We start from the raw sequence: 22,972 nt of genomic DNA, 5'->3' as shown, positions 1-22,972 counted from the left end.
CTCTAAAACAAATGATACAAATAAATATATAAATAGAAAATAAAAGAAGTAAAGACAAAAAACAATAATAGAAAAAAGAAATAATAAGATCAATAAGCAAAACTCTCTCACTCACAAAACCAAAGTGAAGAGCATTGGGATCACCAACTTAAACAAGGTTTACAACCTTTGCGCAGAAGCTTATCTCCCCTTATCTCAAGCACTAAGGGATTCTCTCAATATTGGAAATAACTTTCTGGAATAATCAAGCATTTTGGTGTATTTCTAGCCAAGTGCTCTAGTAGATAGAAATATAGTTATCTTACAAGTGAGCATTAGGCTTTTATTTATATAGTTTTGAGACACCCTTTGAATTTCAAATTCCACCAACCTCCATGGCTGTTACCAATGATTAATTGAATATTTATGAAATTAAAAAAGAGTTTGGGGAGTTACTTGGGGTGTTAGAACCGTTTAAAGTGGAAAAAGGTTGAAAATTGGCTAAACACATCTCTGGCCGCAGCTGTGGCTCGCTATCCCCCAGGTCGCGGCCACCAATGCTTCTGGTCGCGGCCACATGCTATTTTCAGCTAAAATATGTCATTTTTCCAAAACGTTCCAAAACATCCCAAATCTTTTCTCACATGATTTTGTAACCTCCAAACACCTAATGGGAGTTAAAAACATGTCTACAACAGCCATATTTCATAATGGCTTTGTGAAATCCAATCTCAAATGTGTAACATAAATCTACACATTATTGGGTAATATTTGAGAGTTACAAATTTGTAACTGATTTTGTAACTACAAAATATCACATTTTGGCACATACATGTGTCTAATTTTGTGACTCTCAATAATATATTACAAGGTGTGACAAATCACATTTTGTCATATTATTTAATCTAACATTATATTATATGAAATATTATAACATTCCCCCACTAAATTAAATAATTACTTGTAACACTTATTTAATCAATCAAACATTATATTAAAATATAATATTTAGTTTTAAGTGTGAATTTTGAAAACTAATTTTTTTTTAAGTGAAATAATATAAATTTGAAAATTGCAATTCAATTAAAAAATTTAAGTTCAAGCTGCGGTTAACTCCATGGTGCAAAATGGGTTGGTATTCTATATGCATGGTGCGGTTTGGTTTTGAATATTTTTAAAAACTACAAAAATGGTTTGGTACTGCATCAAAATGATCTCTTTGCCACATTGATGCTTTTAATTGGGGCAACAAAAATAGGTTTTTTTTCTTTCTCACATTTATGTATCTTTCTCACTTATCTATAAATTGAATGATCATTTACTTGTTTTTTGGTTCCATAATGATGAAAGCATATCCAAAATGATCTTCGATTCAGCTGGTTGTGCCACTTTGAATGGTAACACAGGCACAACTATAGTCAATCAATAATTACACGTATAAAGTTGCAACCAAAATATTAGGGTGTTTGGCACATTAACTAAAAAACTGTTTTTTGTTTTTAAAAGCTAAAAACAGTTTTTTGAAAACAAATGGAGTGTTTGGCATTGTTTTTAGAAAACAATTTTTAAAAACAAAGTTACAAAAAACAGAAAATTTTGAGAACAAGAAAAAGTTGTTTTCTGTTGTTCTCAAATTTTCTCACTTCTTATTTTTCATCATTTTTTCTTTCAAATTATTTTATCTCATTATTTATTACAAACTTTTAAAATATTTTTCTCTTCGTAAATATATTTATTAATTTTTTATTTAAGATTTAAAAAAAATAAAACTAAAAAATTATTTTTAGAAAACATTAACCAAACACCTCTTGTTTTTTAAAAACTACAAAAACAGTTTTTTATTCTCATTTCTGAAAACACAATTTTGAAAACAAAAAACAGAGAACAATACCAAACACAATACAAACAAAAAATGTGTCTCAACTTTCCTCATTTTTCAAAATAATAGAAAATTCATTCCATAGAATGAAATGGCATGCCAATTCTTAAAATTGAAACTAAACAAAGAAAATTGATTTCCATTTTTTTCCTCCCAACCAAATATAACCTAAATCATTCCAAATTTGTTGACGGACAAATTTCAATCAAAACGAACTGCTTGAGGGTTGGAAATCAGAACCAAGATTTTCATGACAAAATAGCCTGTCGAACAGGTTGTAATGCAACAAAAGAAATCACATTTTAGAATGAATAGAGTACACAGTACAGCATTGTAATCAAATTACAAAAGTAACACAACCCTTGAGAAGATTTAATCAAGCTCCCTTGTTGTCTAGATGGCCTAATCTTCAGCTCTATCCAACCAATGCTGCAACAAAAAATGTACTGTAGGACTGTAGAAAGGAGATCGATTCACTTTTGCATTTACATATGTGAAATTGAATCGTAGTCACAATGGAAATTCAATTGTGCCTCTCAAGCAAATTAGGCGCAAATTTCTGTTTCTGGGTTTACAAAATCAGCTGCAATGCATGACAACATATTAGTTATCTCCTCGGTGTGAGATTTATTGTCAAGAAAGTAAGCGAAATCCATTAAAACATTCTTCCATAGTTCAAATTTGGTTTTTGTATTTTTATACCCATTTAGAAGCAACCCTGACATGAATGAATAACAAGTAGAGCCATACATAACTAAAGAAAAGGCCTACCCTCATGCATTAATTTCACAAAAGCAAAACTATCTTTAAAACTCATTTTCACTTGGCATCAAATACTGAAACCTATAATGGTCAAAAGTATAAAAGAGGTGAAATTTCAGAATAATCACTTCATGTTTTGTCTTACCTTGACTAGTTAGATGACGAGCAAAACTTTGGCTCCTTGCCCATTTTGCCCTGCATATCATACATAGAATGCTGGTGAGCATGTTTGGAAATCATTAATGAACAACTGCAACAAACAATATTTATTTTGCTTTTCTTTTAGTATGTATCCACTATATTCACCTTTTAGAAGAAATGTATTTCTCAATCTCTTCTTTCACATTAGAACCATACGCAAACCATTTTTCAGCTGATGAGTCCACAACCGAGGTTCCCATATCTGTATCAGAGAAAAATTATAATTTGCAAAAAGTCGTAGATTTCAAACATGTTCAGAAGATAAACTTACCTTGAAGTAACATATCCAATTCACCACCGCAGCATCTTAATTTCCAAAAAACATGACCATCAGCATCCGAAAATTTAGGTTCTGTTCGAACAGCATCAGATCTTCTTCTACCTATAAATTATTCAAGGATCATCATAAGTGTAATTCTGGATGGTTAGTAAGTCATAAGGCTGACTCTGAATATCAAAAAAATGAGACTTCAATCATATAATATCATCCTCTGGGGCTGATTTTCTTAGCCAAGTCATCTTTGTTAGAAGACTACTAGATTAAAAGCAAATAATCAATCTCCTATAAAGAAACTTTATGATATATATGTAGAAACTAGAACTTACTCTTAGTTACAATGCCCATTGCTTTGAGTATCTCAGCATGAGCTTCTGCCACATCACTTTTAATCTGTGAAACAATAGCTTCATGCTCTGAAATTGAAAGTGGAGCACCATTTTTTGCAACAATAGCTGCAGCAAGCTCATCCTGCATCTTCTGCTTGAGGAGTTTCTCCTGCAAGTAAAATCATTACAGGTTATAAGCAAATTTAAAATACAAAAATATAACTATAACTAGTTTACTAACTATAGTGAAAATATTTGTAAAGGATTGAGTTTCCTGTCTCATTCACAAAATAAATTATATGGGGTTCATAAATGATGAATGTCAAATTGTGTAAACAAACACAAGAATAAATGAGAATTGAAAGCACTTTCCCCTTTTTTTCCTCGTTAGTTATTACAGCTTATTGACCTAAAACTCAGAATATGTTTCCTAAGTTTGTATATTACCTTACTCTTTGCTGCAGCAACTTTTTCTTTAGACTCTTTCTCTTTCTCAACAAGCTTTGAATTTTCCTCACCAATCCAACTTCTCAATTTTCTGAAGGAAAAGATAAAAAACTTCAAGTCATATTAAAAGCTAGGAAATTTTCGTGAGAATAAATAAAATGCAATTTCATAAATAACTATCCTTTAAAAGTCTTGAACTTACGTTGTGCAAAGAACCTCATCACAAAGAAAATTTAAGATTCTCAGTTTTTTTGAAAAATCCAAACCAGCATATCCCTTAACCCCTTTGCCAAAACAAGCAGACAGTTCCTCTGATACACATTCAGACTCAGAGATGCATTTCTCTAAAGCCTGAAGCCATGAATTTTTGCTGCTTATGGATGAAGACCTAAATAGAAAGTTATGCCAAAATGACCGATATCATTAAACTCTACTCAACAGAAGTTGCAAAAGATAAATAGTAAACTCATTCACTAATGAATTGCATTCGATCCATTACTTCACAACGTTGTCAAATATATGTAACCAACTTATACAAAAAAAATGAACTATAAAATAATATCATAGGAAAAAGGTTTGTACTCTTCACTTGTATCCTCTTGTATAAGAGACAAGAGTTGGGTATGAAACCGAATTGCTGAGGAATACTGTCCTCGACGAAAACTAGATCCACGTTTTAATTCTCGAAGTATTGCTTGTGCTTGTCCATTCCTGACATCAAGAACCTGAAGAAAACAATTCTCTTTTTTTTTTAAAGATGTTCACCATATACTTTGCATGGCAAATTAAAAAAAAAAACAAATATCAGAATATTATGAACAATACAGTTTATGCCAAAATGTTGTCCATAGAAATAAAAACAATAATATTGTAATCAGTTACCGCAGAAGTAACAGAGAGACTAATGACACAACCAATAGCAAATGATATACAGGAATACTTAGTCCAGCCTTAAACTAGACAAACTAGAATTACCTTCCCAAAAGTCAAACAAAATTCTAAAAACTGCAGGGCATGCCCAACATCTTCAGGAGATAATTCAAAACCCCATACAGTTGTTAAGAGAGTTCCCTGAGGCAAAGGAACATCCTCAACTTCTGCCTGCTCAAGATTTGTTGCACATTTCTTGATTTCAAGTGACTGCTCTGAAACTTTAGTCTTACGTATTTTGGCCTTAACATTCATATCTTTTGAAGAATTTAAAACTCCTGCATCTTGGGCTATCCCAACGTCATTCTTTCCAGCATCCTCTGGTTTGATGGGCTGGAGTGAAACCTCGTCTAGAGCCCTTTTTTTGGAACTCTTTTTCCCAACAAGAACGCAATCATCCTTTCCAGTTTTAATTTTCTTTACAGACATTTTTTCTTTGCCTTTCACATCATTGTTCTTGTTTCCATCATCCTCTGGTTTGATGGATTGGAGTGAAACTTCATCTGAAACCCTTTTCTTGGTACTCTTTGTTTCCATAGTAACACAATTGTCCTTTATAGTTTTAATTTTCTTTTCAGACTTTTTTGCAGATACCTTAGACCTTTTTGGGCTACTTTGGGTTGAGCAATCTCCTGCAACTTTGTCAGCGTTGCCAATTTCCTTTAAGCCTTCTCTCTTTGTTTTCTTACTTTTCTTCTCACTGGAGATCGGTGCTAAATTTATAGGGCCTAAATTTGCATCAGCATTTCCATCGAATGAATTTTCCTTTCCTAGTTTCGTTGGTGACACAACTCTAGACTCAGGCTCCTGCCAATATTCAAAAGTAGGCTTTCATTCATAAGCATAAAGGAAGACAGATTGCAGCAACTAGCTATTATATTTGTTGCAAGAGATTTAGACAACTCGAGCATACCTTGTTTAAAATAACAGATTTTATGGGGGAAACAACAGTTCTTTTCACACTCCTGTCAAGACCCAAATTATCTGGCCCTTTCACTAGTATCATTTCAGAGGCAGAGCTAAACCCAGTTGCCTTGGCAGCATGAACTAGAATGCCGGTTGGTTTATGACCTCTTTTCTTCCTGAAAATAAAAACAAATAAATAAACAAACTGCATTTGAGTCACCAGTAATACCAATTAAATAGTGAAAAACCCCACCCCAGCAAACATCGAAGACTTACATACAGAAACTGCAATTGCATATGCCTCTGCATTTAGGGCATGTCCAGTCATCCAACAAATTCACTTCTTCAGCTTTTTCTCCATACCTATCAAACATTTCAATACTTAGCATCAACATTTGCATCATACATATCAGATATAAATCCCAAAACAGTTTATCAAAAACAAAAAAACTCAAACTATAACCTGTTCAAGAGACATTTGTGGCAAACGTTAAGGGTGCAAATCTTCCCTCCCTTCGGATTCTTGCACGAGGCCACAAAATCCATGGTCTTTTGACGGCACTGCAACGATTAACCCGATTCATATCAACATAAGAAAACGACCCATTAAGCGATTTCACATCCCATTACCTTCTACAAACTATTTTTCATCCAAGAAAAACAAATAAAGGGTATTTACAAACACAAACCCAAGAGAATATCTAACCTGGTGACAAGTCTTGCCATTCTCAGAATCATAAATTCGGGCTCCGATAACGCGAACTCCCGGGGACTTAATTCGCTTGGGCTGTTGAGCATTCTCCTCAGCAACAGCAGCAGCTTGATCAATCTTCTTGGTTACTTTGGCCCCCTTCTTCTGAGGTGAAGAGAGCTTGGTTTTGGAAGCAGAGTTGGAAGCAACAGCCATGGCCACTGTAACTTCTTACTCTAAAAGATTAAACAAAGAAACAAAAAAAATAAGAGAGCTATGTAAATGAAAATCTAAGGCTGAGGGCTGGTTATGAAGTTTTGATGCATTTTTCGAATTGGGAAGCGGGAATTGCAGAACTATTTTTGGTGCCAAAATCGAAATTTGGGATTTTCAATTGGGGGGATTGTTGAGCGCCAAAACGTTTTGGTTTTGAGAGTAATTTGGGGCTAGAAATTTGGGGGGATTTTGACACTTTTCTTAAATGTTTTTATTCTTATTTTAATGCTTCAAATTAATTTGAGTGAGAAAATTATGACAAAAAATGTTGGTATTCGTAAATCCTATTATTTTAAATTATGTGGCTAAAATTGATAACTCGTTAACAAATAAGATGAATTAACAATTTACTTTTATAGATAGATTAAAGTGTTTACAAACTTACATAAGTTTTAATAGGGAAATTTTAGGTAACATTTCAAGTTACATGTTCAATTGAAAAACTGTGGTGTTTGATTAAGTGGAATGAAATAAGAATGGGATAGTATTAGAATGAAATAAGAATGGTAATGTGAATGATATTATGATGTTTAGTTTAGTTTTGGAATGACCATTGAAATTATAATTATTTTATTTAGTTTGGTGTATAAATGAAATGGAATAAGTGGTATATTGACAAAAATATCCCTATTTTGTTTTGTTACATTATTTTATAATATAATATTTTAAATTAAATAAATGTAACAAAGAATGTCATGTATTGTAACATATAAAAGAAAGTTATAATATTTAGATATATGTGAATACCCAAATATGTAACATATTTGGTGTTACAAATTTGTAACTTCCAAATATTGTCAATTATTGTGTAGATTTGTTGTTGTATAATTTTGAGTTGAATTTCTTAAACTCATAAATGAAATGACTGTTAGAGATATGATTTTAACCTCAATAATGTATTTAGGGGTTAAAAAACCAATTGGGAGTAGATTGTAACCGTTTGGAAAAACAACACAAAAAAGTGTGCTGAAATTGGCCAGTGGTCGCGGCCTGGGGGACAGAGACCAGTGGCCACGGGCACTCATACTCCTGGTCGCAGCCAGTGTGGTTAACTAACCAAAAGTTTTTCCAACTTTTTTGAACGGCTCAAAAAACACAAATAACTCTCAAATCTTCTTTTTAATTCCATAAACATCAAATTAATCATTAGTAATGGTCATGGGGTTGATAGAATTTGAAATTCAAAGGGTGTCTCTAAACTCTATAAATAGGAGCATATTGCTTAATTGTAAGACACAATTTTTTATCCATTAGAGCACTTGGCTAGAAAACACCTAGAGGCTTGATAATTCCAGAAAGTTATTTCCAAAATAGAGAGTGATCTCTTAGTGCTTGAGTTATGGGGAAATAAACTTTTGGACAAAGGTTTCAAACCTTGTTCAACTTGGTGATCCCCAAGACTCTTCACTTTGGTTGTGTGAGTGAGAGTTATTTGTTTATTGTTATTGTTCTTTCCTTTTATTCTATTGTTTTTCATCTTCTTATTCGTCTTCTATATTTACTTGTATTTCTTGTTTAGAGTTGTAATCATTTCATTTCTTTTGTTACAAACACTATTTATTTATTTGTATATTTTGTTTAGAGTTGTAATTTTCTATTATCTTCTTCTACTTCTTCTTTTTCTATTTCTATTTTTCAGTCATAGAGTTGTAATATTATTTAATCAATCTTGTTTATTTGTATATTTTGCTTAAAGTTGTAAGGTCTTTTTACAATTTCCATTGAGGCAATATATATTTTCCTAACATTCAAAAGCTTATTCCTCTTTTGTTTCAATGGAAGGTGAGACTATCAAAATCATGAATCAAGACCTAGTGAGGTTAGATAGGTTTGATGGATCCAATTTCACTAGATGGCAAGACAAGGTGAGATTTCTCTTGACCACTCTCAAGATCGCCTACATCCTAGAGTCCAGCCTTGAACCTCTCCCAACGTCATCCGACAAGGACACTCCCGAGGTGGTGGAGAAAAGAAGGAAGAGAGAGAAGGACAATCTCCTTTGTAGGGGTCATATCCTCAACGCCCTTTCCGATAAGCTCTATGACCTCTACACCGAGACCAATTCGGCAAAGGAAATATGAGATGCACTTGAGACAAAATTCAAGGCGGAAGAGGAAGGTGCCAAAAAGTTTTTTATTTCTCAATATATTGATTTCAAGTTTTTTGGTGATAAACCTATTCTTCCTCAAATGCATGAATTGCAAATAATTGTTAACAAGTTGAAAGTTTTGAAGATTGAGCTTCTCGAGGCCTTTCAAGTTGGTGTTATAGTGCAAAATTACCACCAACTTGGAGGAGCTATAGGAAAAGAATCCTTCATAAAAATGAGGATTATTCTTTGGAGGAAATCTAAAAGCATATTCGAATCGAGGAGGAATCGATATGTAGAGATCAACTTGTGGAGGGGTCTAATGGAGAGACTTCCAAAGCAAATGCGGTGTCACAACCAAAACATCCAAAAACAAAGGGAAAGGAAAAAAGGGTAGTGAGACATCCTTGGGTCTAAGAACCAACCCAAACAAGTTTAAGGGCGAGAAAGGTCATTGCTTTGTGTGTGGGAAAAAGGGTCAGTGTAATAACCCAAAATTTCTAATAAGACTTAGGGCCTTGATTAGTGTGTCAGGACGGCATAATTGGTTTATATGTATGTTTAATTGGTTAAATACGTGATTACATGGCATGCATGATTAACATGATTATATGAATATGTGATATATTTGTTTACGAGTATTAGTTATGCATGTGGACCATTTATAGCTTATAAGGGCATATTTGTAATTTTGGCCCATTGAGGGCATAAATGTGATTATATGTGATAAATTGTTGAGAGCATATTATTTGTGGAAATATTTGTAGTATATGGCTCGAGACGGTCCTAGTGAGCGGTTTAGCAAAATAGTCACATCGGGGTTTAATACCAGGCTCGGGGGGAGCCTTGGGGTATTTTTGGGAATTTAGAGGATACTTTGGGATTTATTAGATGTGAAATAAATATTTGGTGATTGATTGGACATGACGGGGTTAATTGGTTAACAGTAGGAACACTTGAGGAATTAGCGGGAACTGTGAGCGGAATGACCATTTTACCCTTTAGTACCCTTAGAAGATTAATAGGCTTAAGGGGAAAAATAGTCTTTTGTTAAGCAAAGGATATATTTAGAAAAACACTTAGGATTAGCCAGAAAGTGGTAGAAACTTTTAGCTCTCCCTCACCTCTCTCTCTCACGTCCTCTCTCTCTCACTCTTCCTCTATTTACACTTTGAAGCTAAGGAAAAAGGGCAAAAGAACTTAAGCTTGAGGCTGGAATTTTTGGAAGGGAATTGAAGAGGAAAAGCTGAGCTAAAGCTGGGAAACTTGGGGGTTTAAGGTTAATAGTAGGAGGTAGAAAGCTTGTGGGAATTCTACAAGCAATTGAGGTAAGTTCTTTTCCCTAGTTGTGTTAAGAAGTTATGCTTATTTGGGTGGAATTAGACTGGGTTTCTGGGTAATAAATTGTTGTTGAATTGGGGTGTTAGCTTCAGTATTATTGTTGTGGTTTTGGTGTTTAAATTGGGTCATTAAAAGTCTTAAACTTGTAGCTAAGCTTGGTTTGGGTTGAGAGGATTGTTAGGATTGAAATTATGGGAATTTGGTTGGGAATAGAGTGGAGGAAACCAACCGATTCTGGGTGCAAGGGGGGCATGCTGCGACCCAGCTCAGAGGTGCCGCGGCCCGCGTGCCCAGAACGCCCTGGGTGGCTTTCGATTTTGAGGGCTGGCCGTGACCTTAGGAGGCAAGTTGCAGGGCGCCTCCCCTTGAGGCTTAGGGGTTTAGCCTCTGACTTGGGGGCAAGTCGCGACCCTTAGGGCCAGGTCGCAGCCCACTTAGGGGATTTTGCTTAAGAATGTGTTCTAGTTTTGGTAAGGCTCGGGGGTTCGAACTTAGGCGCTCAAGACAATTTCTACTACCTGGTTTAGTAGAAATCGAGGTCCCGGAGGCTAGTTTTTGTCTCATAAGTATTTATTTGGATTAGAAATTGATGATTACCCATTAGTCAATGTGACTAGGTTTATCACCAAGGCTCAGGACTCAGGATCGTGCTTGAGACCATTTTGTATCCTCCGCTCGGAATTCAAGGTAATAAAACTGCACCCCTGTGTGGTTGTGAACGGGACTAAGATTCCCAATTATTGATTACTTGTATTGTGTGTTTGTAAGATTGATGCGATACACAAGAATGACTGGCCTAAGGGAGTCGGGGCTGACTGTAAGCGAACTGAGTGCAGCCCGGCCTAAGTGAGTTAGGCCTAGCAAGATCAACAGGGGGCTCGGCCTAAGTGTGCCAACCCTGATTATTTGAGAACTTGAGATTATGTGTTTATCATTGATTAGTTGGATATCTGTATTCTGTTTTATGTTTGAATGAGATAAGCTTGATTGAATGTTCTTATTGTTACATATGTTTGCTATTTCTAGTTTTCTTACTGGGCCTTGGCTCATGGGTGCTACGTGGTGTAGGTAAAGGCAAAGGGAAGCTGGACCAACCATGAGTTAGAGAGCTTTAGGGGCGGAGTGTACATAGTCAACTGCTCAATCGCCACGGCTGAGGGAAAGTACAGGGACAGAGGCCTAAAATTTGTATTTTGCCATTAGAGTGGATGTTGTTTGTATTAAAACTGTCGAGGATTGTAACTATCACTTGTACCCTATTTTTTTTGGGATCTCATGTCTTAAACATCCGTTTTAATGAAAATTAATTGTTTACGTTCAAAATCTTTTAACCCTAATCTAATGGTTGACCTTAGGATCACGTTTTTAATCAAATGACTTGATTAGCAAGTCTTGCACTATTTCAACTACACAGTGTAACGGTCTTGGTTATCCAGAGCGTTACAACTTGGTATCAGAGCAGTCTAGGTTTAAGGGTTCTTGAAAATTGGCTGGGCATGTACACTCGCAGCTAGGGATGCACATTTTCCCCATAGGGACAAGGCCCCGCGGGGACCAACCTCTAATGGGGCGGGGAATCCCCATCTAAATGGGGAACGGGGCGGGGACGGGGATAGCATTCCCCGCCTTGACGGGGCCCGTTTAAATTTTTATATATTTTTGTAATATTTTATATGTATTTTATATATTTCTTTATGTGATTTTGTAGTATAGTAGTAACTTTTTTAATATTTTAAATTTTATTTAGGATAGTGTTTAATATTTTAAATAATAAATATTGTGCAATATTTTAATTTACATATAATTTACAATTTTTATTTAAAATTTAAATTTTATTTTTTAAATAAATGGGTTCCCCGTGGGGATTCCCCACCCCAATAGGGGATTCCCCACCCCGTCCCCGACGGGGAATAAGCAGGGATGGGGCGGGGACGAGGATTAGAAATATAAATGGGGACAGGGACGAGGACGGGGACGGGGACGAGGACGGGGACGGGGGAGCACTCCCCGCCAATTCCCTGCCCAGTGTGCATCACTACTCGCAGCTAAAGACTAGCTCGACTCAGGGTTTGGTAACTGTATATATGTGTACATGTTTAAATGCCTGAATGAAATATAAATGTTTTAATTTGTGTGATTAATAGGGAGCTTGAGATACTGATAGAGCCTAGCCCTTGACTGCTGTGTGATTATAATGAGGCGTGCTTATTAGCATTGCTGTTGCATGTGAATGTATATTTGAATGATTTTTTGCATCTTGATTGCTTGAGGTTGGTTGAGTTTCTATGGTGAACTATGGAAGGATCGTTAATCTGTCATCATTGCCTGATCGCCGAGTCATTGATTACAGATAAACTTGGATAGTTATGCGTCCAAGGCGATCTATACGACTAGCCGGCACAGGGTCTGAGGCTAGAGATGATGATCAGGGTCAGAACCCTCCGCCAGTCCCTAAGAAATGGCAGTAGATACTTGCAGACATGCAAGCCCGGTTACAAAGTCAAGAAGAGCAGATTCGCCTCTTGAGACAACAGGCTCCATCAGGGAGTGCTGCACCTATTATGCCACCTGTTGTGGCACCAGTAGTAAAGACACTTGAGGTTGGGAGCAGATGGGAGCCACTGTATAAGCGGTTCAAGAGATAATATCCTCCAACCTTTGAGGGAGGACCATATCCACTGAAGGTTGAACAGTGGATGAGTATGATCACTTCTATTTTGGATTTCATGAGGGTGGAAGGTAATGACAGGGTGGCCTATGCCACCTATATGCTTAGAGATGATGCCCGTATTTGGTGGGAGGTGGCATCACAGAACATGGATATTTCTACGTTGAGTTGGGATGGGTTCAGAGACCTGTTCAACCAGAAGTATTACAATGTTGCCATCAAGGCCGTGAAGGTAAATGAATTCACAAGGCTGGTTCAGGGTAGCATGATAGTTACAAAATATGCCCCAATGTTTGATAGGTTGGCAAAGTTTGCATCAGACTTGGTGCCTACATATGCAGCCAGATAGGACAGGTTTGTTCAAGAGCTCAATGCTATGATAGCCCAGGATATGAGGATTACGTCAGTACTTGGGCAGACGACTTATGCCCAGATTGTTGAGAAGGCTCTTACCGCTGAAAAGGCAGAAAACAAGATATGGAGGGAGAACGCTGTGAGTCGGGATGTTCGCAGGGCAATGCCTCCATCCATAGGTTTTGGTAGGGGCGGAGGCTCTAGTGATCTGAAGAGGAAGACCCCTAACACTTCGACCACTGCTAGTCCTGATAGGAGGGGTCGGGGTGCTCAGGGGGCCGCCAGGGAGGTGGTGGGACATGGAGGAGTTACCCAGAATGCACGAGGTGCAGGAAGAGCCATTTGGGCGAATGTCGGGCAAAGGCTTGCTATTTGTGTGGGGTGGTGGGACACCTTAAGAAAGTCTGCCAACAGTGAAGAAGGAGGAACCAAGGAAGGTGGACATCTTGACTCCAGCTCGAGTGTTCACCTTGACGCAGGCAGAGGCCGAGGCCGAGGCTAGTCCTTCGGTAGTGACAGGTCAGCTTTCTAGCGTTGGCTCCTCTTATACCATATTGATTGACTCTGGTGCTACACATTCGTTTACTTCTAGTAGAGTGATTGATAGATTGTGTAGACCTAGTGAGTATTTTACTATGGGGTTTGGGACTATACTGCCTACAGAGGAATTGTTAGTTTCTCTGAGATAGATTACATCGCTGCCAGTGATGGTAAATAGAGGGAACTATCCGTAGATTTGATCGAGTTGGGTATGGATGATTTTGATATGATCTTGGGGATGGATTTGCTGGTCAGATATGGGGCTACTATAGACTGTTGAAAGAAGATGGTGACTTCTGAGCCCGAGGGAGAGGATCCCTTTGTTTTCGTGGGTGTTGTGCATGGACCCAGCATACCCATGATATCAGCATTGAGGGCTAGGGACATATTGATGGGAGGTTTTATAGGTTTTCTAGCTAGTGTGGTGGATACCACGGGGTTATGCCAGCAGGGCCGGGAGAGACCAGATTAGTACGTGAGTTTTTGGATGTGTTTCCTGAGGATTTACCAGGGTTGTCACCGGACAGGGAGATTCAGTTTGTCATTGAGTTAGCGCCAGGAACAAAGCCAGTGTCAAGGGCAACATATAGGATGGCTCTAGCGGAACTAAAAGAATTGAAGATACAGTTACAAGAGCTTCTTTATTTGGGATTTATTCGGCCTAGTTTCTCGCCATGGGGTGCTCTGGTTTTGTTTGTGAAAAGGAAGGACGGGACTCTGAGGATGTGTATAGACTACAAAGAGTTGAACAAGTTGACCATTAAGAACAAATACCCCTTACCAACGATTGATGACCTGTTCGATCAGCTGCATGGAAAGACAGTATTCTTGAAGATTGATCTTCGATGTGGTTATCACCAGCTGAGGATCAAGGATGAGGATATACCGAGGACGGCCTTCTGAATGAGGTATGGGCATTATAAGTTGTTGGTCATGTCATTTGGTTTGACCAATGCTCCAGTAGCATTCATGGACTTGATGAACATGGTGTTCAAGGACTTCTTAGATCAGTTTGTGATTGTCTTCATTGACGACATTTTGGTTTACTCCAGTTCAGAGGCAGAGCATGAGCAGCATCTCTGACAGGTCTTATGTGTCATGCATGATTAACATGATTATATGAATATGTGATATGCATGTTTACGAGTATTAGATATGCATGCGTGCCCTTTATAGCTTATAAGGGCATATTTGTAATTTTGGCCCGTTGATGGCATAAATGTGAGTATATGTGATAAATTGTTGAGCCACATTATTATGTGGATATATTTGCAGTATATGGTTCGAGGCGGTCCTAGTGTGCGGTTTAGCAAAATAGTCACAGCGGGGTTTAATACTTGGCTCGGGGGGAGCCTTGGGGTATTTTTGGGAATTTAGAGGATATTTTGGGTTTTATTAGATATGGAATAAATATTTGGTGATTGATTGGACATGCGGGGTTAATTGGTTAACAATAGGAACACTTGAGGAATTAGCGGGAACTGTGAGCGGAATGACCATTTTACCCTTTAGTACCCTTAGAAGATTAATAGGCTTAAGGGGCAAAATAGTCTTTTGTTAAGCAAAGGATATACTCAGAAAAACACTTAGGATTAGCCAGAAAGTGGAAGAAACTTTTAGCTCTCCCTCACCTCTCTCTCTCACTCTTCCTCTCTTTACACTTTGAAGCTAAGGAAAAAGGGCAGAAGAACTTAAGCTTGAGGCTGGAATTTTTGGAAGGGAATTGAAGAGGAAAAACTGAGCTGAAGCTGGGAAACTTGGGGGTTTAAGATCAAGAGTAGGAGGCAGAAAGCTTGTGGGAATTCTACAAGCAATTGAGGTAAGTTATTGTCCCTAGTTGTGTTAAGAAGTTATGCTTATTTGGGTGGAATTAGATTGGGTTTCTAAGTAATAAATTGTTGTTGAGTTGGGGTGTTAGCTTTAGTATTATTGTTGTGGTTTTGGTGTTTAAATTGGGTCATTAAAAGTCTTAAACTTGTAGCTAAGCTTGGTTTGGGTTGAGAGGATTCTTAGGATTGAAATTATGGGAATTTGGCTAGGAAGAGAGAGGAGGAAACCAAGAGATTTTGGGTGCGAGGGGGGCGCGCCGCGACCCAGCTCAGGGGCGCTACGACCTGCATGCCCAGAACGCCCTAGGTGGCAATCTATTTTGAGTGCACTCCGTGACCTTAGGAGGCAAGTCGCAGCCCACCTCCCCTTGAGGCTTGGGGGTTTAGCCTCTGACTTAGGGGCAAGCCACAACCCTTAGGGCCAGGTCGCGGCCCGCCTAGGGGATTTTGCTGAAAAATGGGCTATAGTTTTGGTAAGGCTCGGGGGTTCTAACTTAGGCACTCGGAACAATTTCTACCACCTGTTTTAGTAGAAATTGAGGTCTCGGAAGCTAGTTTTTGTCTCCTAAGTATTTATTTGGATTAGAAATTGATGATTACCCATTGTCTAATGTGACTAGGTTTATCGCCAAGGCTCAGGATTGAGGATCATGCTCGAGACCATTTTGTATCCTCCGCTCGTAATTCAAGGTAAGAAAACTACACCCCTGTGTGGTTGTGAATGGGATTGAGATTCCCAATTATTGATTACTTGTACTGTGTGTTTGTAAGATTGATGCGATATACAAGAATGACTGGCCTAAGGGAGTCGGGGCTAACTGTAAGCCAACTGAGCGCAGCCCAGCCTAAGGGAGCTGGGCCTAGCAAGATCAACGGGGGGCTCGACCTAACTTTGCCAACCCTGATTATTTGAGAACTTGAGATTATGTGTTTGTCATTGATTAGTTGGATATTCATATTCTGTTTTATGTTTGAATGAGATAAGCTTGATTGAATGTTCTTATTGCTACATATGTTTGCTATTTTCTGGTTTTCTTGTTGGACATTGGCTCACTGGTGCTACGTGGTATAGGTAAAGGCAAAGGGAAGTTGGACCAATCATGAGTTGGAGAGCTCTGGTAGAGTATACATAGTCAGCTGCTCGACCGCCATGGCCGAGGGAAAGCATAGAGACAGAGGCCTAAAATTTGTATTTTGTCATTATAGTGATTGTTGTTTGTATTAAAACTATCGAGGATTTTAACTATCACTTGTACCCTATTTTTTTTGGGATCCCATGTCCTAAACATCCGTTTTAATGAAAATTAACTGTTTACGTTCAAAATATTTTAACCCTAATCTGATGGTTGACCTTAGAATCACGTTTTTAATCAAATGACTTGATTAGCAAGTCTTGCACTATTTCAACTACATAGTGTAACGATCTTGGTTATCAAGGGCGTTACGGTCACTATGCTAGAGAGTGTAGGCATATAAAAGACCAACAAAGACCTAAGGTAAATGCAACTCAAGAGGATAATATAGTTGCTATCCTTAGTGAGGTGAATGCGGTCCAAGGCAAGGTGAATGGGTGGTGGTATGATACATGTACCACCGTCCATGTCACATATGATAAATCATTGTTCAAGACCTTTGAAGAGTCAAAGGGCAACCATGAGATTCAAATGGGCAATGACGGCAAATCCAAGGTACTTTGCGAAGGTACCATTGAAGTCTTTTTCACCTCCGACAAGAAAGTAACATTAGTGAATGTGCTTTATGTTCCCGAAATGAGTAGAAACTTGGTAAGTGGTAATTTGCTTAGCAAGCCCGACATTAAAGCCGTTTTTGAGTCCGGTAAACTTATTCTTACCAAATCCAATGTATTTTTTGGAAAGGGGTACTATTGTGAGGGTATGGTTAAGTTGTACACCAATGATGTAACTTTCATTGTTATCAATAAAAATATTAATTCTGGCTATATAGTTGAGTATGATTTTGTATTTTTATGGCATCTTAGACTATTTCACATCGGTTTTTCAACCATGAAAATAGTAGTAAAATGTGGTATGATTGCATGTAGTATTAAAAGCTATGGTAAATGTGAAACATGTGTTAAGGCTAAAATAATTAAGAAACCATTTCCTAGTGTAGAAAAATCATCTAATTTCCTAGATTTAATCCATAGTGATCTTTGTAAATTAAATGGTGTTTTAACTAGAGGTGGTAAAATGTATTTTCTTACTTTTATAGATGATTTTAGTAGATATACCTATATGTTTCTTTTAAAGCATAAAGATAGAACTTTTGATGCTTTTAAAGTATATAAATTAGAAGTTGAAAATCAACTCAATAAAAAGATTAAGGTTGTAACGTCCTGGTTACTCCAAGACCGTTACTGTGATCTTTGAATCATGCTTAACTCACTAATCGAGTTCTTTGGTTATAAACGTGCATCTAGGTGTTATTAATAGGTTAAGGTGTAAAACCAACCAAAATGAAATGATATATTTTATTTAAAACATAAGATTGTTCATGGGCCCATAAAAGCGTTTACAAGTTATTTACAATCCAAAATGGTCATTACAGTTTGAAATTATAACCCGCCGACCTAAGCGGCAAAAATAGGGTAAACCCCCTATTTCCTCTGAGAACTCCTTGGCCGTGGTGGTCAAGCTACCGCATATGTACACATCACTACCTAAGCTCTCCACTCAAGGCTGGGTGAGCTTTTCTTTTCCTTTACCTGCACCACATAGCACCCATGAGCCAAAGCCCAACAAGACAACTCAATACTGCAAGAATATAATATCAAACGATGATCATAATAATCATCCAGGACTTTTAGCCCTAAGTAGAGGAGTGACAGCTGTAAAAGTCACTAAGGTGGTTCTGTTCCCTTTATAAATAAGTGATCAAGTCACCAGCTTAAACAGGATAAGTGACTGATGAGAAAGTCACCAATATAAGCCAACCGAGCGACCATAGAGTCACTAAGGTGGGTTCCGTTCCCTTTATAAATAAGTGATCAAGTCACCAGCTTAAACAGGATAAGTGACTGATGAGCAAGTCACCAATATAAGCTAACCAAGTGACCATAGAGTCACTAATGTGGGTTCCGTACCCTCAGCCATGTGACGATACGGTCACCTGGGCCTTTGGCCCTGGCTCTGAGTAACTAGTCATAGAAGTAGGTAAGCACTTTTAGTTTTCATCGAACTTGGGGTCAGTCCGACATTAATGCTCATAATAAGTCATTCAATGCAGACGTCGATTAGATCTAATCTTTTATCGGCTCTGCGTTCATGACGCTTATGCCATTCCTAAATCTTAGGTCAGTAACATACGACCAGTGCTTAGTACCGCTGTCGAACTTGACTAGTAAGTCACAACTTCACAGACAGTCTGACACCATTGCCGATTCTGACTAGTAAGTCAGTGCCATTCACAAATAAGCAAGATTTTCTAAGCATTTAATATGCAATCAATGTCCACATTTTAACACTCAACATGCCTCAATAATAACCACACATGACATATATATAGTGCGCAGTGTTCTTACCTCTGGTTCGAGCGAGAATTAATAAAAGAACGACCCTTGAGAACGATCAACATTTTCGTTTCTTGACGGTCACCTAGTCATAACCAATTAGGGTATTCCATCAATAAAATGAATAACAAGGGTTCGCGGACCAAAACCTAGCCTTTGAGACATCGAATCCTACTAAACCGGGTAGTAGGATTGATCCCGAGGCCTAAGGTTTGAATCCCCAAGCCAAAAACACACTTTTGGCCAAAATGCCACTAAGGGTCGTGGCCCTCTCTCACCATGTCGCGGCTCGCCTCCTCAACCAGAAGCAGCCCCCTTTCATTTCCCCAACACGGGCCGCGGCCCTCCTTCTCCATGTCACAGCCCAACGCCTTAGCAGCTTCTCCCTTCCTCTTCAATGAGCTTGGGCCACGGCGCTCAAGAACAGAGCCGCGGCCCCACCTGAAACTCAGCCAAAAACCCCTGTTTTTCCCTTCGAACTCATTTCAAAACCCCATAAAATCTCTCCCAATATCACAAAGCAAAGCCACCAACTATTACCACAACTAATCTACCATATAAGCATCAAAACCCAAGCCTTACACCAATCAAAACTTCACCAAATTCCCCATTCAATGATCAAAAATCTAAACCTTAAAACCAGCACAAAAATAGAGCAAGACACTATAAAATATAACTAGAACCTTACCTTAAGCTTGAATTGAAACCTCCTCAATGGTTGAACACTAGCCTAAAACCTCAAGCTTCAAACTCCAAGTTTAAATCCCCAAACTTGCTTCAAAAATTCAAGGGTAGGAGAAGAGAAAGATGATGATTGTGAGGAAGGAAACAATGCTCTGTTTTGGTTCTATTTTTACAGCCTTCAACCTATATGTAGCCTAGGTGAAAAGACTAAAATACCCTCCATGCTTAAATCCTCTCTTAACAACCCCAATGGAAAAACCGTCATTCTCCACCTATCTCGTTAATCATAATTAACACTCCCCAATTCCCGCTATTCTTAAATACCAATAATATCATATCCCATTATCCTTTTAGTTCCCGATAATGCTCTAATCATCAAACCACTCCTAGACTCACCCCGAGCCCCAAGCTTAAACCTGTTATGACCAAACCGATAATTTGAATTCAAAGATTGTCTCATGCCGAATAGCTTGAACAAATCCATATTATAATGTGGTCTCAACAACAGTTCACGGACATGCATACAAATATACAATTATGCCCTCAATGGGACAAATTACAAAATACCCCTAAGATGAAATGTGGACCCACATGCATGCATTTAACATCATATTATAATATAATTCACATAAACATGCACGTAATCGCTTAATGACATAATAAATCAGTTATGGCTCTCCCGACCTACAAATCCGACCCTTAAACCTTATTAGGGATTTCGGGGCATTACAAAGGTACTAAGAAGTGATAGAGGAGGAGAGTACTTCTCTAATGAATTCAATACATTTTGTGAAGAAAATGGTACATTCATGAATGCATCGCACCTTATACACCATAACACAATGGTGTTGCCGAAAGGAAAAATAGGACTTATCTAGAGATGATAAATTCTATGTTGGTGTTTTCTAAGTTGAACTTCAACTTATGGGGTGAAGCGTTGTTAACCGCTTGTCACATTCTTAATCGAATACCGATGAAGAAAAATGAGATATCTCCATATGAGTTATGGAAAGGAATAAAACCCAACTTAGGGTACTTCAAAGTGTGGGGGTTTCTTGCATATTGCAAGAAAAACCAACCTAATAGAACAAAGTTAGGTTCAAGAGCCATAAAGTGTGCTTTTGTTGGTTATGCCAACAATAGTAAAGCTTATAGGCTATTAGACTTAGAATCTAATGTTGTGATTGAATCTAGAGAAGTTGAATTCTTTGAGAACATGTTATGTGACAACAATTCTCAAGCTTCAACATCTCTAAAGGATAATTTGTTATAGGAGAACAATTCTCAAGCATCCAAAAATGATTCTCAAGAGGAGAAATCTCAAAGGAATGTAGAGCAACCCATTGAACTTAGAAGAAGTCAAAGGGTTAGAAAGGAGAAAAGTCTAGGATTGGATGAGATAGATTCTCAACGAATTTCTTTCTACATGGTAGAAGGAAATAGAAAAGAAGTCATTAGGAAAATTCCTATTGTACTTCTTGTTGAGGATGATCCTAAGACTTATATGGAAGCCATGCAATCAAGAAATAGTGCATTTTGGAAAGAAGCCATCAATGATGAGATGGATTCCATTCTTTCCAACAACACTTGGGAATTGGTAGACCTCCCACCGGGGTCTAAGCCAATTGAGTGTAAATGGGTATTTAGGAAAAAATACCACACTGACGGCACTATCCAAACCTTTAAAGCTAGATTAGTAGCTAAATGGATTAGGCAAAAAGAGGGTATCAATTATTTTGATACCTATGCACCTGTTGCAAGAACAACTTCTATAAGAATTTTGTTCGCTTTGGCTTCTATACACAACTTGTATGTTCATCAAATGGATGTCAAAACGACATTCCTTAATGGTGACCTCAATTATGAGGTTTATATGGAACAACCCGAAAGGTTTGTCCTACCAAGATATGAACATAAAGTGTAGACTTGTAAAATCCTTGTATGGATTGAAACAAGCTCCTAAGCAATGGCATGAGAAATTTGATCAAGCCATTATGTCTAATGGGTTTAGGCATAACAATTGAGACAAGTGTTTGTATTCCAAAACTTGTAAGGGATATTTGATCATTATTTGCTTGTATGAGGATGACATGCTTATTCTAAGTGATAGCATGAAAGGGATAGAAGAAATGAAGATGTTTCTATCATCAACCTTCAAGATGAGAGATCTTAGAGAAGTTGACACCATACTTGGTATCAAAGTGAAGAAACATAGTGGGGGTTTTTTGTTAGGGTAAGCCCACTATGTTGAGAAAGTATTGAATAAATTTAACCATCTCAAGGTTAAAGATGCCAATACTCCATTCGATCATAGTGTAAAACTAAAGAAGAATGAAGGAAGAACGGTGGCTCAATTGGAGTACGCTAGTGCTATAGGGAGTCTTATGTACGCTGCCCAATGTACTAGACCTGATATAGCATTTGCGGTAAGTAAACTTAGTAGGTTTACAAGTAATCCAAGTGTGGATCATTGGAAGGCTATTAGGAGAGTCCTAGGTTATCTCAAGAAAACCAAATGACTCAACCTTCACTACTCCAAATTTCCTTAAATCTTAGAAGGATATATAGATGCAAGATGGATATCCAATCTTGGGGACAACTTGTCCACCACTGGTTGGGTATTTACACTTGGTGGGGGTGCAATTTCTTGGGGTTCCAAGAAACAAACCTGAATATCTCATTCCACTATGGAAGCAGATTTTATAGCTCTAGCTTCTACCAGCAAAGAGGTCGAATGGTTAAGGGATCTATTGATAGAGTTACCCCTAATAAAAGAGAATGTATCCACTATATCGATACATTGTGATAGCCAAGCAACATTGGTTAGAGCATACAACAGAGTGTATAATGGGAAGTCTAGACACGTTAGCTAAGACATGGATATGTAAGAGAATTGATTAAAAGAGGATTCATCTCAATATCCTATGTGATAACAAGTGAAAACTTGGCGAATCCTTTCACTAAGCCACTAACGAGAGATTTAGTGGCTATGTCATCTCGAGGGATGGGACTTAAACTCCCTAAAGAGATTCACAATTGATGGTAACCTATCTTAACACTAGTTATTCAACCAGTGTTAGGTTCAATAGGTAATAACGAGTCAATCAAGTGAATATTAGTTGTACTCAAAACAAGTCCCATCTGAGATGTTGAGTACTTATGAGTTACCAAATTAAGGGTTAAAACTGAGAGGCTTTTTTAATAGAATTCAGTCTTGTGAAGACAAGTATTTTTGGTAACAAAATACTATAAGAGTTCTAC

At 37.7% G+C, this 22,972-nt stretch overlaps 1 protein-coding gene across 1 annotated transcript; it reads right to left on the bottom strand.

Annotated features, from left to right (window-relative positions):
* Positions 1–2,133: 2,133 nt before the first annotated feature.
* On the bottom strand, positions 2,134–6,848 carry LOC133817742 (uncharacterized). The gene is made up of 13 exons (XM_062250339.1): positions 6,417–6,848; positions 6,174–6,271; positions 5,987–6,073; positions 5,718–5,886; positions 4,850–5,611; positions 4,457–4,599; positions 4,077–4,262; positions 3,875–3,965; positions 3,428–3,596; positions 3,093–3,203; positions 2,927–3,023; positions 2,766–2,815; positions 2,134–2,441 (listed from the first exon to the last, which is right to left on the bottom strand). Exons 1-13 carry the CDS (start codon positions 6,615–6,617, stop codon positions 2,404–2,406), a joined length of 2,202 nt encoding a protein of 733 aa, XP_062106323.1. The 5' UTR covers positions 6,618–6,848; the 3' UTR covers positions 2,134–2,403.
* Between the last annotated feature and the right edge of the window lie 16,124 nt (positions 6,849–22,972).

Source organism: Humulus lupulus, chromosome 2, assembly GCF_963169125.1.
Source record: "Humulus lupulus chromosome 2, drHumLupu1.1, whole genome shotgun sequence".
Taxonomy (NCBI): Eukaryota; Viridiplantae; Streptophyta; class Magnoliopsida; order Rosales; family Cannabaceae; genus Humulus; species Humulus lupulus.
The sequence above is the reverse complement of the archived record's forward strand: the minus strand, read 5'-3'. Positions and strand labels throughout refer to the sequence as shown.